We start from the raw sequence: 14628 nt of genomic DNA, 5'->3' as shown, positions 1-14628 counted from the left end.
GAGGAGAGAGAGACGAGAAAGAGAGAGAGAGAGAGAGAGAGAGGATAGAGAGAGACGAGAAAGAGAGAGAGAGAGAGAGAGAGGAGAGAGAGAGAGATAGAGGAGAGAGAGAGAAGAGAAAGAGAGAGAGAAAGAGAGAGAGAGAAAGAGAGAAGAGAGAGAGACGAGAAAGAGAGAGAGAGAGGAGAAAGAGAGAGGAGAGAGAAGAGAAAGAGAGAGGAGAAAGAGAGAGAGAGAGAAAGAGAGAAGAGAGAGAGAGAGGAGAAAGAGAGACGAGAAAGAGAGAGAGAGAGAGAGGAGAGAGAGAGACGAGAAAGAGAGAGGAGAGAGAGAGAGAGAGAGAGGAGAGAGAGACGAGAAAGAGAGAGGAGAGAGAGAGGAGAGAGAGACGAGAAAGAGAAAGAGAGGAGAGAAGAGAGAGAGAGGAGAGAGAGACAAGAAAGAGAAAGAGAGGAGAGAGAGAGGAGAGAGAGAGGAGAAAGAGAGAGAGAGGAGAAAGAGAGAGAGGAGAAAGAGAGAGAGAGGAGAAAGAGAGAGAGAGGAGAAAGAGAGAGAGAGGAGAAAGAGAGAGAGAGGAGAAAGAGAGAGAGAGGAGAAAGAGAGGAGAAAGAGAGAGAGAGGAGAAAGAGAGAGAGAGGAGAAAGAGAGAGAGAGGAGAAAGAGAGAGAGAGGAGAAAGAGAGGAGAAAGAGAGAGAGAGGAGAAAGATAGAGAGAGGAGAAAGAGAGAGAGAGGAGAAAGAGACGAGAGAGGAGAGAGAGAGGAGAAAGAGAGAGAGGAGAAAGAGAGAGAGAGGAGAAAGAGAGAGAGAGGAGAAAGAGAGAGAGGAGAAAGAGAGAGAGAGAGAGAGAGAAGAAAGAACTGTTAAACAGAGAAAGAGATCTGAAGGGAGGCTCTATCCTAAGATCAAATCAAAATTAAATGTTATTTGTCACATGCGCTGAATACAACCTTCCTATGAAATGCTTACTTACAAGTCCTTAACTTTATTTTCTTTAAACTGCATTGTTGGTTAAGAAAATATTTTTAAAATGTCAACAAAATAACTGAGGCTATAAACAGGGGGCACCGGTACCGAGTCAGTGTGAGGGGTACAGGTCAAAGGTCATTTGTATATGTAGGTAGGGGTGAAGTGACTATACATAGATAATAAACAGTAGTACAGGTTAAAGGTCATTTGTATATGTAGGTAGGAGTGAAATGACTATACATAGATAATAAACAGTAGTACAGGTTAAAGGTCATTTGTATATGTAGGTAGGGGTGAAATGACTACGTATAGATAATAAACAGTAGTACAGTTTAAAGGTCATTTGTATATGTAGGTAGGGGTGAAGTGACTACGCATAGATAATAAACAGTAGTACAGGTTAAAGGTCATTTGTATATGTAGGTAGGGGTGAAGTGACTATACATAGATAATAAACAGTAGTACAGGTTAAAGGTCATTTGTATATGTAGGTAGGGGTGAAGTGACTATACATAGATAATAAACAGTAGTACAGGTTAAAGGTCATTTGTATATGTAGGTAGGGGTGAAGTGACTCCGATGGCCATTCGATGAATTGTTCAGCAGTCTTCTGCCTTGGGGGTAAGAAGCTGTTCAGGAGCCTTCTGGTCCTAGACTTGGCGCTCTGGTACCGCTTGCCGTGCGGTAGCAGAGAAAACAAACAGTCTATGACTGGGGTGGTTGGAGTCTTTGACAACTTTTAGGGCCTTCTACTGACACCGCCTGGTGTTGAGGTCCTGAATGGCAGGAAGCTTGGCCCCAGTGATGTACTGGGCCGTACGCACTACCCTCTGTAGTGCCTTACGGTCAGATGCTGAGTAGTTGCCATACCAGGCGGTGATGCAACCGGTCAGGATGTTCTCGATGGTGCAGCTGTAGAATTTTTTTTGAGGATCTGGGGACCCATGGCAAATATGTTCAGTATCCTGAGGGCTGATACTCTGGTGCAAAGACACTCTACTCCATCACGACAAAACCCCTCAACGGCACTCTACTCCATCACTACAAAACCCCTCAACGGCACTCTACTCCATCACTACAAAACCCCTCAAAGGCGCTCAACTCCATCACGACAAACCCCTCAACGGCACTCTACTCCATCACGACAAAACCCCTCAACTGCACTCTACTCCATCACGACAAAACCCCTCAACGGCACACTACTCCATCACTACAAACCCCTCAAAGGCACTCTACTCCATCACGACAAAACCCCTCAACGGCACACTACTCCATCACTACAAACCCCCTCAAAGGCACTCTACTCCATCACGACAAAACCCCTCAACGGCACTCTACTCCATCACTACAAACCCCTCAAAGGCACTCTACTCCATCACGACAAAACCCCTCAACGGCACTCTACTCCATCACTACAAACCCCTCAAAGGCACTCTACTCCATCACTACAAAACCCTCAACGGCACTCTACTCCGTCACTACAAACCCCCTCAACGGCACTCTACTCCATCACTACAAACCCCCTCAACGGCACTCTACTCCATCACTACAAACCCCCTCAACGGCACTCTACTCCATCACTACAAACCCCTCAACGGCACTCTACTCCATCACGACAAAACCCCTCAACGGCACTCTACTCCATCACGACAAAACCCCTCAACGGCACTCTACTCCATCACGACAAAACCCCTCAACGGCAGTACACCTCCATCATATTGATTCCAATCCTCTCAGATCAGGTGCCTGGGAGACGGGGTTGAGGCCTAGGTGTCGATTAGGATTCCCTTTCTCTCATTACAGGTGATGTACTGCACTTGTCTGGAGGAAGTAGATTGGGTGTGCCTGTTTTTCTTCAGGCGGGACGACCGATTCTTGCCCACGTGAGCAGAGTCCACACCATTTCATCAGTTTGCACCCAGCGGTATACGCTGAAGGATCTGCTCTCAAATGACAGCCGTGAGGGGTAGAGTTGACACTGTCGCATTCGTCTGTTTTTGTTGCTGTCTGCCCCCCCTCCCCCTGATATTCTGTGTTTTAGATACTAATGATGCCCTACAGCACTATCAAACTCCACCCAATCCCAAATGGACTTGGAGAGATCTGGGAGATCTACAGTCCAATGCTTCCAGATGCCCAGGCAGACTGTGTTAACGCTGTGTGTATGGGTTAGGGCCTGCAGACTGTGTTGATGCTGTCTGTACCTGTGTATATGGGTTAGGGCCTGCAGACTGTGTTAACGCTGTCTGTATGGGTTAGGGCTGCAGACTGTCTGTACCTGTGTGTATGGGTTAGGGCCTGCAGACTGTCTGTACCTGTGTGTATGGGTTAGAGCCTGCAGTCTGTCTGTACCTGTGTGTATGGGTTAGAGCCTGCAGACTGTCTGTACCTGTGTGTATGGGTTAGAGCCTGCAGACTGTCTGTACCTGTGTGTATGGGTTAGAGCCTGCAGACTGTCTGTACCTGTGTGTATGGGTTAGGGCCTGCAGACTGTGTTGATGCTGTCTGTATGGGTTAGGGCCTGCAGACTGTCTGTACCTGTGTGTATGGGTTAGAGCCTGCAGACTGTCTGTACCTGTGTGTATGGGTTAGGGCCTGCAGACTGTGTTGATGCTGTCTGTATGGGTTAGGGCCTGCAGACTGTCTGTACCTGTGTGTATGGGTTAGAGCCTGCAGACTGTCTGTACCTGTGTGTATGGGTTAGAGCCTGCAGACTGTCTGTACCTGTGTGTATGGGTTAGGGCCTGCAGACTGTGTTGAAGCTGTCTGTACCTGTGTGTATGGGTTAGGGCCTGCAGACTGTGTTGACGCTGTCTGTACCTGTGTGTACGGGTTAGGGCCTGCAGACTGTCTGTACCTGTGTGTATGGGTTAGGGCCTGCAGACTATCTGTACCTGTGTGTATGGGTTAGGGCCTGCAGACTGTGTTGACGCTGTCTGTATGGGTTAGGGCCTGTAGACTGTGTTGAAGCTGTCTGTACCTGTGTGTATGGGTTAGGGCCTGCAGACTGACTGTACCTGTCTGTATGGGTTAGGGCCTGTAGACTGTGTTGAAGCTGTCTGTACCTGTCTGTATGGGTTAGGGCCTGCAGACTGTCTGTACGGGTTAGGGCCTGCAGACTGTCTGTACCTGTGTGTATGGGTTAGGGCCTGCAGACTGTCTGTACCTGTGTGTATGGGTTAGGGCCTGCAGACTGTGTTGAAGCTGTCTGTACCTGTGTGTATGGGTTAGGGCCTGCAGACTGTCTGTACCTGTGTGTATGGGTTAGGGCCTGCAGACTGTGTTGAAGCTGTCTGTACCTGTGTGTACGGGTTAGGGCCTGCAGACTGTGTTGACGCTGTCTGTACCTGTGTGTATGGGTTAGGGCCTGCAGACTGTGTTGACGCTGTCTGTACCTGTGTGTATGGGTTAGGGCCTGTAGACTGTGTTGACGCTGTCTGTATGGGTTAGGGCCTGTAGACTGTGTTGAAGCTGTCTGTACCTGTCTGTATGGGTTAGGGCCTGCAGACTGTCTGTACGGGTTAGGGCCTGCAGACTGTCTGTACCTGTGTATATGGGTTAGGGCCTGCAGACTGTCTGTACCTGTCTGTATGGGTTAGGGCCTGCAGACTGTGTTGAAGCTGTCTGTACCTGTGTGTACGGGTTAGGGCCTGCAGACTGTGTTGACGCTGTCTGTACCTGTGTGTATGGGTTGGGGCCTGCAGACTGTGTTGACGCTGTCTGTACCTGTGTGTACGGGTTAGGGCCTGCAAACTGTCTGTACCTGTGTGTATGGGTTAGGGCCTGCAGACTGTCTGTACCTGTCTGTACGGGTTAGGGCCTGCAAACTGTCTGTACCTGTGTGTATGGGTTAGGGCCTGCAGACTGTCTGTACCTGTCTGTACGGGTTAGGACCTGCAAACTGTCTGTACCTGTGTGTATGGGTTAGGGCCTGCAGACTGTCTGTACCTGTGTGTATGGGTTAGGGCCTGCAGACTGTCTGTACGGGTTAGGGCCTGCAAACTGTCTGTACCTGTGTATATGGGTTAGAGCCTGCAGACTGTGTTGAAGCTGTCTGTACCTGTGTGTATGGGTTAGGCCTGCAGACTGTCTGTACCTGTGTGTATGGGTTAGGGCCTGCAGACTGTCTGCACCTGTGTGTATGGGTTAGGGCCTGCAGACTGTGTTGACGCTGTCTGTACCTGTGTGTATGGGTTAGGGCCTGCAGACTGTGTTGAAGCTGTCTGTACCTGTGTGTACGGGTTAGGGCCTGCAGACTGTGTTGACGCTGTCTGTACCTGTGTGTACGGGTTAGGGCCTGCAGACTGTGTTGACGCTGTCTGTACCTGTGTGTATGGGTTAGGGCCTGCAGACTGTGTTGAAGCTGTCTGTACCTGTGTGTACGGGTTAGGGCCTGCAGACTGTGTTGACGCTGTCTGTACCTGTGTGTATGGGTTAGGGCCTGTAGACTGTGTTGATGCTGTCTGTATGGGTTAGGGCCTGCAGACTGTGTTGAAGCTGTCTGTATGGGTTAGGGCCTGCAGACTGTGTTGAAGCTGTCTGTATGGGTTAGGGCCTGTAGACTGTGTTGAAGCTGTCTGTACCTGTCTGTATGGGTTAGGGCCTGCAGACTGTGTTGATGCTGTCTGTACCTGTGTGCATGGGTTGGGGCCTGCAGACTGTCTGTACCTGTGTGTATGGGTTAGGGCCTGCAGACTGTCTGTACCTGTCTGTATGGGTTAGGGCCTGCAGACTGTGTTGATGCTGTCTGTACCTGTGTGTATGGGTTAGGGCCTGCAGACTGTCTGTACCTGTGTGTATGGGTTAGGGCCTGCAGACTGTCTGTACCTGTGTGTATGGGTTAGGGCCTGTAGACTGTGTTGACGCTGTCTGTATGGGTTAGGGCCTGCAGACTGTGTTGAAGCTGTCTGTACCTGTGTGTACGGGTTAGGGCCTGCAGACTGTGTTGACGCTGTCTGTACCTGTGTATATGGGTTAGGGCCTGCAGACTGTCTGTACCTGTCTGTATGGGTTAGGGCCTGCAGACTGTGTTGAAGCTGTCTGTACCTGTGTGTACGGGTTAGGGCCTGCAGACTGTGTTGACGCTGTCTGTACCTGTGTGTATGGGTTGGGGCCTGCAGACTGTGTTGACGCTGTCTGTACCTGTGTGTATGGGTTAGGGCCTGCAGACTGTCTGTACCTGTGTGTACGGGTTAGGGCCTGCAAACTGTCTGTACCTGTGTGTATGGGTTAGGGCCTGCAGACTGTCTGTACCTGTGTGTATGGGTTAGGGCCTGCAGACTGTCTGTACCTGTCTGTACGGGTTAGGACCTGCAAACTGTCTGTACCTGTGTGTATGGGTTAGGGCCTGCAGACTGTCTGTACCTGTCTGTACGGGTTAGGACCTGCAAACTGTCTGTACCTGTGTGTATGGGTTAGGGCCTGCAGACTGTGTTGACGCTGTCTGTACCTGTGTGTACGGGTTAGGGCCTGCAGACTGTGTTGACGCTGTCTGTACCTGTGTGTATGGGTTAGGGCCTGCAGACTGTGTTGACGCTGTCTGTACCTGTGTGTATGGGTTAGAGCCTGCAGACTGTCTGTACCTGTGTGTATGGGTTAGGGCCTGCAGACTGTCTGCACCTGTGTGTATGGGTTAGGGCCTGCAGACTGTGTTGACGCTGTCTGTACCTGTGTGTATGGGTTAGGGCCTGCAGACTGTGTTGAAGCTGTCTGTACCTGTCTGTATGGGTTAGGGCCTGTAGACTGTGTTGAAGCTGTCTGTACCTGTGTGTACGGGTTAGGGCCTGCAGACTGTGTTGACGCTGTCTGTACCTGTGTGTATGGGTTAGGCCTGCAGACTGTGTTGAAGCTGTCTGTACCTGTGTGTACGGGTTAGGGCCTGCAGACTGTGTTGACGCTGTCTGTACCTGTGTGTATGGGTTAGGGCCTGCAGACTGTGTTGACGCTGTCTGTACCTGTGTGTATGGGTTAGGGCCTGTAGACTGTGTTGATGCTGTCTGTATGGGTTAGGGCCTGCAGACTGTGTTGAAGCTGTCTGTATGGGTTAGGGCCTGCAGACTGTGTTGAAGCTGTCTGTATGGGTTAGGGCCTGTAGACTGTGTTGAAGCTGTCTGTACCTGTCTGTATGGGTTAGGGCCTGCAGACTGTGTTGATGTTGTCTGTACCTGTGTGCATGGGTTGGGGCCTGCAGACTGTCTGTACCTGTGTGTATGGGTTAGGGCCTGCAGACTGTCTGTACCTGTGTGTATGGGTTAGGGCCTGTAGACTGTGTTGACGCTGTCTGTATGGGTTAGGGCCTGCAGACTGTGTTGAAGCTGTCTGTACCTGTGTGTACGGGTTAGGGCCTGCAGACTGTGTTGACGCTGTCTGTACCTGTGTATATGGGTTAGGGCCTGCAGACTGTCTGTACCTGTCTGTATGGGTTAGGGCCTGCAGACTGTGTTGAAGCTGTCTGTACCTGTGTGTACGGGTTAGGGCCTGCAGACTGTGTTGACGCTGTCTGTACCTGTGTGTATGGGTTGGGGCCTGCAGACTGTGTTGACGCTGTCTGTACCTGTGTGTATGGGTTAGGGCCTGCAGACTGTCTGTACCTGTGTGTACGGGTTAGGGCCTGCAAACTGTCTGTACCTGTGTGTATGGGTTAGGGCCTGCAGACTGTCTGTACCTGTGTGTATGGGTTAGGGCCTGCAGACTGTCTGTACCTGTCTGTACGGGTTAGGACCTGCAAACTGTCTGTACCTGTGTGTATGGGTTAGGGCCTGCAGACTGTGTTGACGCTGTCTGTACCTGTGTGTACGGGTTAGGGCCTGCAGACTGTGTTGACGCTGTCTGTACCTGTGTGTATGGGTTAGGGCCTGCAGACTGTGTTGACGCTGTCTGTACCTGTGTGTACGGGTTAGGGCCTGCAGACTGTGTTGACGCTGTCTGTACCTGTGTGTATGGGTTAGGGCCTGCAGACTGTGTTGAAGCGAGCCGTCTCTTCAAAGATCAGCTCTTTCAGGGTCTCTTTGGGGAGATCATCAAGCTCCATCGCAAACTTGAAGGGAGTCTCTGTTACAGGCTAACAGAAAGAGAGAGACAGACAGGAGGTTAGAGTCTCTGTTACAGGCTAACAGAAAGAGAGAGGAGGTTAGAGTCTCTGTTACAGGCTAACAGAAAGAGAGAGACAGACAGGAGGTTAGAGTCTCTGTAACAGGCTAACAGAAAGAGAGGAGGTTAGAGTCTCTGTTACAGGCTAACAGAAAGAGAGGAGGCTAGGATCTCTGTTACAGGCTAACAGACAGACAGGAGGTTAGAGTCTCTGTTACAGGCAAACAGACAGACAGGAGGTTAGAGTCTCCGTTACAGGCTAACAGAAAGAGAGAGGAGGTTAGAGTCTCTGTTACAGGCTAACAGAAAGAGAGAGACAGACAGGAGGTTAGAGTCTCTGTTTCAGGCTAACAGAGAGACAGAAAGGAGGTTAGAGTCTCTGTTACAGGCTAACAGAAAGAGAGAGACAGACAGGAGGTTAGAGTCTCTGTTACAGGCTAACAGAAAGAGAGAGACAGACAGGAGGTTAGAGTCTCTGTTACAGGCTAACAGAAAGAGAGGAGGTTAGAGTCTCTGTTACAGGCTAACAGACAGACAGGAGGTTAGAGTCTCTGTTACAGGCTAACAGATAGACAGGAGGTTAGAGTCTCTGTTACAGGCTAACAGAAAGAGAGACAGACAGGAGGTTAGAGTCTATGTTACAGGCTAACAGACAGGAGGTTAGAGTCTATGTTTCAGGCTAACAGAAAGAGAGAGACAGACAGGTTAGAGTCTATGTTACAGGCTAACAGACAGGAGGTTAGAGTCTCTGTTTCAGGCTAACAGAGAGACAGAAAGGAGGTTAGAGTCTCTGTTACAGGCCACCAGAAAAAGAGAGACAGACAGGAGGTTAGAGTCTCTGTTACAGGCTAACAGACAGACAGGAGGTTAGAGTCTCTGTTACAGGCAAACAGACAGACAGGAGGTTAGAGTCTCCGTTACAGGCTAACAGACAGACAGGAGGTTAGAGTCTCTGTTACAGGCTAACAGACAGGAGGTTAGAGTCTCTGTTTCAGGCTAACAGACAGGAGGTTAGAGTCTCTGTTACAGGCTAACAGAGAGACAGACAGGAGGTTAGAGACTCTGTTACAGGCTAACAGAGAGACAGACAGGAGGTTAGAGACTCTGTTACAGGCTAACAGAGAGACAGACAGGAGGTTAGAGACTCTGTTACAGGCTAACAGACAGACAGGAGGTTAGAGTCTCTGTTACAGACTAACAGACAGACAGGAGGTTAGAGTCTCTGTTACAGACTAACAGACAGACAGGAGGTTAGAGTCTCTGTTACAGGCTAACAGAAAGAGAGAGACAGACAGGAGGTTAGAGTCTCTGTTACAGGCTAACAGAAAGAGAGGAGGCTAGGATCTCTGTTACAGGCTAACAGACAGACAGGAGGTTAGAGTCTCTGTTACAGGCTAACAGACAGACAGGAGGTTAGAGTCTCTGTTTCAGGCTAACAGAGAGACAGACAGGAGGTTAGAGTCTCTGTTTCAGGCTAACAGACAGGAGGTTAGAGTCTCTGTTACAGGCTAACAGACAGGAGGTTAGAGTCTCTGTTTCAGGCTAACAGACAGGAGGTTAGAGTCTCTGTTACAGGCTAACAGAGAGACAGACAGGAGGTTAGAGACTCTGTTACAGGCTAACAGAGAGACAGACAGGAGGTTAGAGACTCTGTTACAGGCTAACAGACAGACAGGAGGTTAGAGTCTCTGTTACAGGCTAACAGAAAGAGAGAGACAGACAGGAGGTTAGAGTCTCTGTTACAGGCTAACAGAAAGAGAGGAGGTTAGAGTCTCTGTTACAGGCTAACAGAAAGAGAGGAGGTTAGAGTCTCTGTTACAGGCTAACAGAAAGAGAGGAGGCTAGGATCTCTGTTACAGGCTAACAGACAGACAGGAGGTTAGAGTCTCTGTTACAGGCTAACAGACAGACAGGAGGTTAGAGTCTCCGTTACAGGCTAACAGAAAGAGAGAGACAGACAGGAGGTTAGAGTCTCTGTTACAGGCTAACAGAAAGAGAGAGACAGACAGGAGGTTAGAGTCTCTGTTACAGGCTAACAGAAAGAGAGAGACAGACAGGAGGTTAGAGTCTCTGTTACAGGCTAACAGAAAGAGAGAGACAGACAGGAGGTTAGAGTCTCTGTTACAGGCTAACAGACAGACAGGAGGTTAGAGTCTCTGTTACAGGCTAACAGACAGACAGGAGGTTAGAGTCTCTGTTACAGGCTAACAGATAGACAGGAGGTTAGAGTCTCTGTTTCAGTCTAACAGAGAGACAGACAGGAGGTTAGAGTCTCTGTTTCAGGCTAACAGAAAGAGAGAGACAGACAGGAGGTTAGAGTCTATGTTACAGGCTAACAGACAGGAGGTTAGAGTCTCTGTTTCAGGCTAACAGAGAGACAGAAAGGAGGTTAGAGTCTCTGTTACAGGCCACCAGAAAAAAGAGAGACAGACAGGAGGTTAGAGTCTCTGTTACAGGCTAACAGACAGACAGGAGGTTAGAGTCTCTGTTACAGGCTAACAGACAGGAGGTTAGAGTCTCTGTTTCAGGCTAACAGACAGACAGGAGGTTAGCGTCTCTGTTACAGGCTAACAGACAGACAGGAGGTTAGCGTCTCTGTTACAGGCTAACAGACAGACAGGAGGTTAGAGTCTCTGTTACAGGCTAACAGACAGACAGGAGGTTAGAGTCTCTGTTACAGGCTAACAGACAGACAGGAGGTTAGAGTCTCTGTTACAGGCTCACAGAGAGACAGACAGGAGGTTAGAGTCTCTGTTTCAGGCTAACAGACAGACAGGAGGTTAGAGTCTCTGTTACAGACTAACAGAGAGACAGACAGGAGGTTAGCGTCTCTGTTACAGGCTAACAGACGGACAGGAGGTTAGCGTCTCTGTTACAGGCTAACAGACGGACAGGAGGTTAGAGTCTCTGTTACAGGCTAACAGACAGACAGGAGGTTAGAGTCTCTGTAACAGACTAACAGACGGACAGGAGGTTAGCGTCTCTGTTACAGGCTAACAGACAGACAGGAGGTTAGAGTCTCTGTTACAGGCTAACAGACAGACAGGAGGTTAGAGTCTCTGTTACAGGCTAACAGACAGACAGGAGGTTAGAGTCTCTGTTACAGGCTAACAGACAGACAGGAGGTTAGAGTCTCTGTTACAGGCTAACAGACAGACAGGAGGTTAGAGTCTCTGTAACAGACTAACAGACGGACAGGAGGTTAGCGTCTCTGTTACAGGCTAACAGACAGACAGGAGGTTAGAGTCTCTGTTACAGGCTAACAGACAGACAGGAGGTTAGAGTCTCTGTTACAGGCTAACAGACAGGAGGTTAGAGTCTCTGTTTCAGGCTAACAGACAGACAGGAGGTTAGCGTCTCTGTTACAGGCTAACAGACAGACAGGAGGTTAGCGTCTCTGTTACAGGCTAACAGACAGACAGGAGGTTAGAGTCTCTGTTACAGGCTAACAGACAGACAGGAGGTTAGAGTCTCTGTTTCAGGCTAACAGACAGACAGGAGGTTAGAGTCTCTGTTACAGACTAACAGAGAGACAGACAGGAGGTTAGCGTCTCTGTTACAGGCTAACAGACGGACAGGAGGTTAGCGTCTCTGTTACAGGCTAACAGACGGACAGGAGGTTAGAGTCTCTGTTACAGGCTAACAGACAGACAGGAGGTTAGAGTCTCTGTAACAGACTAACAGACGGACAGGAGGTTAGCGTCTCTGTTACAGGCTAACAGACAGACAGGAGGTTAGAGTCTCTGTTTCAGGCTAACAGAGAGACAGACAGGAGGTTAGAGTCTCTGTTTCAGGCTAACAGACAGACAGGAGGTTAGAGTCTCTGTTACAGACTAACAGAGAGACAGACAGGAGGTTAGCGTCTCTGTTACAGGCTAACAGACGGACAGGAGGTTAGAGTCTCTGTTACAGGCTAACAGGATATAGAGATGACTGAATTAATACAACAGAAGAGACTAGTTACATATCATCATTGGTCAGGGACATTTAGGACATACCTGAAATCTAATCCACTAACATTATTCATCGACTACTGATTTCTGACAAATGCTCCATCTGTAAGGTCATAGGGTCAGGTCATTACCTCATCTATAGGGTTGTAGTATTGCTCCAGGTAAGGTTGAGTCAGGGTCAGGGGTCAGGGTTCATTACCTCATCTGTAGGGTCGTAGTACTGCTCCAGGTAAGGGTGAGCCAGAGCCGCCTCCACCTCGATCCTCTTGTGGGGGTTAAAGGTCAACATCTTATCCAGCAGGTCCAGAGCTTTGGAGTCGGCTTTGGGGAAGAGGCGGTTCCAGGGGACCTTGCAGCACAGTGGGAGAGACAGCAGGTAGTTCCTGGCCTTGATGTTAATGATGCAGTTCAGATCCTCCTGGGAAGGAGACCCTAGGATACCTGGAGGGGAGGGAGACAGAAACATGAAGTGTTGTGATAACCAACCACCTCATCGCCATAACTGGTAAACCACAACAGAGGGGAGAGATGTGGGGAAGATGAGAGAGAGCAAAAGTTTTACATTTTAGCAGACACTCTGATCCAGAGTGAGTTACAGGAGCATTCAGGGTTAAGTGCCTTGCTCAATGGCACATCCACAGATTTTCAACTAGTCCGCGCAGGGATTCAAACCCGCGACCTTTCGGGTACTGGTCCAATGCTCTTAATCACTAGGCTACCTGCACCCTGAGGGGAGAGATGAGAGATGTGGGGGAGAGATGAGAGATGTGGGGTGGCAGGTAGCCTAGTGGTTAGAGTGTTGGACTAGTAACCAGCAGGTAGCCTAGTGGTTAGAGTGTTGGACTAGTAACCAGCAGGTAGCCTAGTGGTTAGGGTTGGACTAGTAACCAGCAGGTAGCCTAGTGGTTACCTGCTGAATGCTCGGCATTCAACACCATAGTACCCTCCAAGCTCGTCATCAAGCTCGAGACCCTGGGTCTCGACCCCGCCCTGTGCAACTGGGTACTGGACTTCCTGACGGGCCGCCCCCAGGTGGTGAGGGTAGGCAACAACATCTCCTCCCCGCTGATCCTCAACACTGGGGCCCCACAAGGGTGCGTTCTGAGCCCTCTCCTGTACTCCCTGTTCACCCACGACTGCGTGGCCATGCGCGCCTCCAACTCAATCATCAAGTTTGCGGACGACACAACAGTGGTAGGCTTGATTACCAACAACGACGAGACGGCCTACAGGGGAGGAGGTGAGGGCCCTCGGAGTGTGGTGTCAGGAAAATAACCTCACACTCAACGTCAACAAAACTAAGGAGATGATTGTGGACTTCAGGAAACAGCAGAGGGAACACCCCCCCATCCACATCGATGGAACAGTAGTGGAGAGGGTAGCAAGTTTTAAGTTCCTCGGCATACACATCACAGACAAACTGAATTGGTCCACTCACACAGACAGCATCGTGAGGAAGGCGCAGCAGCGCCTCTTAAACCTCAGGAGGCTGAAGAAATTCGGCTTGTCACCAAAAGCACTCACAAACTTCTACAGATGCACAATCGAGAGCATCCTGGCGGGCTGTATCACCGCCTGGTATGGCAACTGCACCGCCCTCAACCGTAAGGCTCTCCAGAGGGTAGTGAGGTCTGCACAACGCATCACCGGGGGCAAACTACCTGCCCTCCAGGACACCTACACCACCCGATGCTACAGGAAGGCCATAAAGATCATCAAGGACATCAACCACCGAGCCACTCCCTGTTCACCCCGCTGCCATCCAGAAGGCGAGGTCAGTACAGGTGCATCAAAGCTGGGACCGAGAGACTGAAAAACAGCTTCTATCTCAAGGCCATCAGACTGTTAAACAGCCACCACTAACATTGAGTGGCTACTGCCAACACACTGTCAATGACACTGACTCTACTCCAGCCACTTTAATCATGGGAATCGATGGGAAATGATGTAAATATATCACTAGCCACTTTAAACAATGCTACCTTATATAATGTTACTTACCCTACATTGTTCATCTCATATGCATACGTTGATACTGTACTCTATATCATCGACTGCATCCTTATGTAATACATGTATCACTAGCCACTTTAACTATGCCACTTGGTTTACATACTTATCTCATATGTATATACTGTACTCGATATCTACTGTATCTTGCCTATGCTGCTCTGTACCATCACTCATTCATATATCCTTATGTACATATTCTTTATCCCCTTACACTGTGTATGACAGTAGTTTTTTTTTTGGAATTGTTAGTTAGATTACTTGCTCGTTATTACTGCATGGTCGGAACTAGAAGCACAAGCATTTCGCTACACTCGCATTAACATCTGCTAACCATGTGTATGTGACAAATAAAATTTGATTTGATTTGATTTGGTTAGAGTGTTGGACTAGTAACCAGCAGGTAGCCTAGTGGTTAGTGTTGGACTAGTAACCAGCAGGTAGCCTAGTGGTTAGAGTGTTGGACTAGTAACCAGGAGGTAGCCTAGTGGTTAGAGTGTTGGACTAGTAACCAGCAGGTAGCCTAGTGGTTAGAGTGTTGGACTAGTAACCAGCAGGTAGCCTAGTGGTTAGAGTGTTGGACTAGTAACCAGGAGGTAGCCTAGTG

General features: G+C 49.4%; 1 protein-coding gene across 1 annotated transcript in view; it reads right to left on the bottom strand.

The window, feature by feature from the left end:
• LOC112262493 (mitogen-activated protein kinase 1) overlaps positions 1-14628 on the bottom strand; it is a gene marked incomplete in the record, with an annotated part of 65758 nt that overhangs the window by 2389 nt on the left and 48741 nt on the right. Inside the window, 2 exon segments of the mRNA XM_042331185.1 lie at positions 7900-8029; positions 12211-12452. Of these exon segments, the coding sequence (XP_042187119.1) occupies positions 7913-8029; positions 12211-12452 (359 nt within the window).

Source organism: Oncorhynchus tshawytscha, linkage group LG12 (assembly GCF_018296145.1).
Source record: "Oncorhynchus tshawytscha isolate Ot180627B linkage group LG12, Otsh_v2.0, whole genome shotgun sequence".
Classification (NCBI taxonomy): domain Eukaryota; kingdom Metazoa; phylum Chordata; class Actinopteri; order Salmoniformes; family Salmonidae; genus Oncorhynchus; species Oncorhynchus tshawytscha.
The sequence above is the reverse complement of the archived record's forward strand: the minus strand, read 5'-3'. Positions and strand labels throughout refer to the sequence as shown.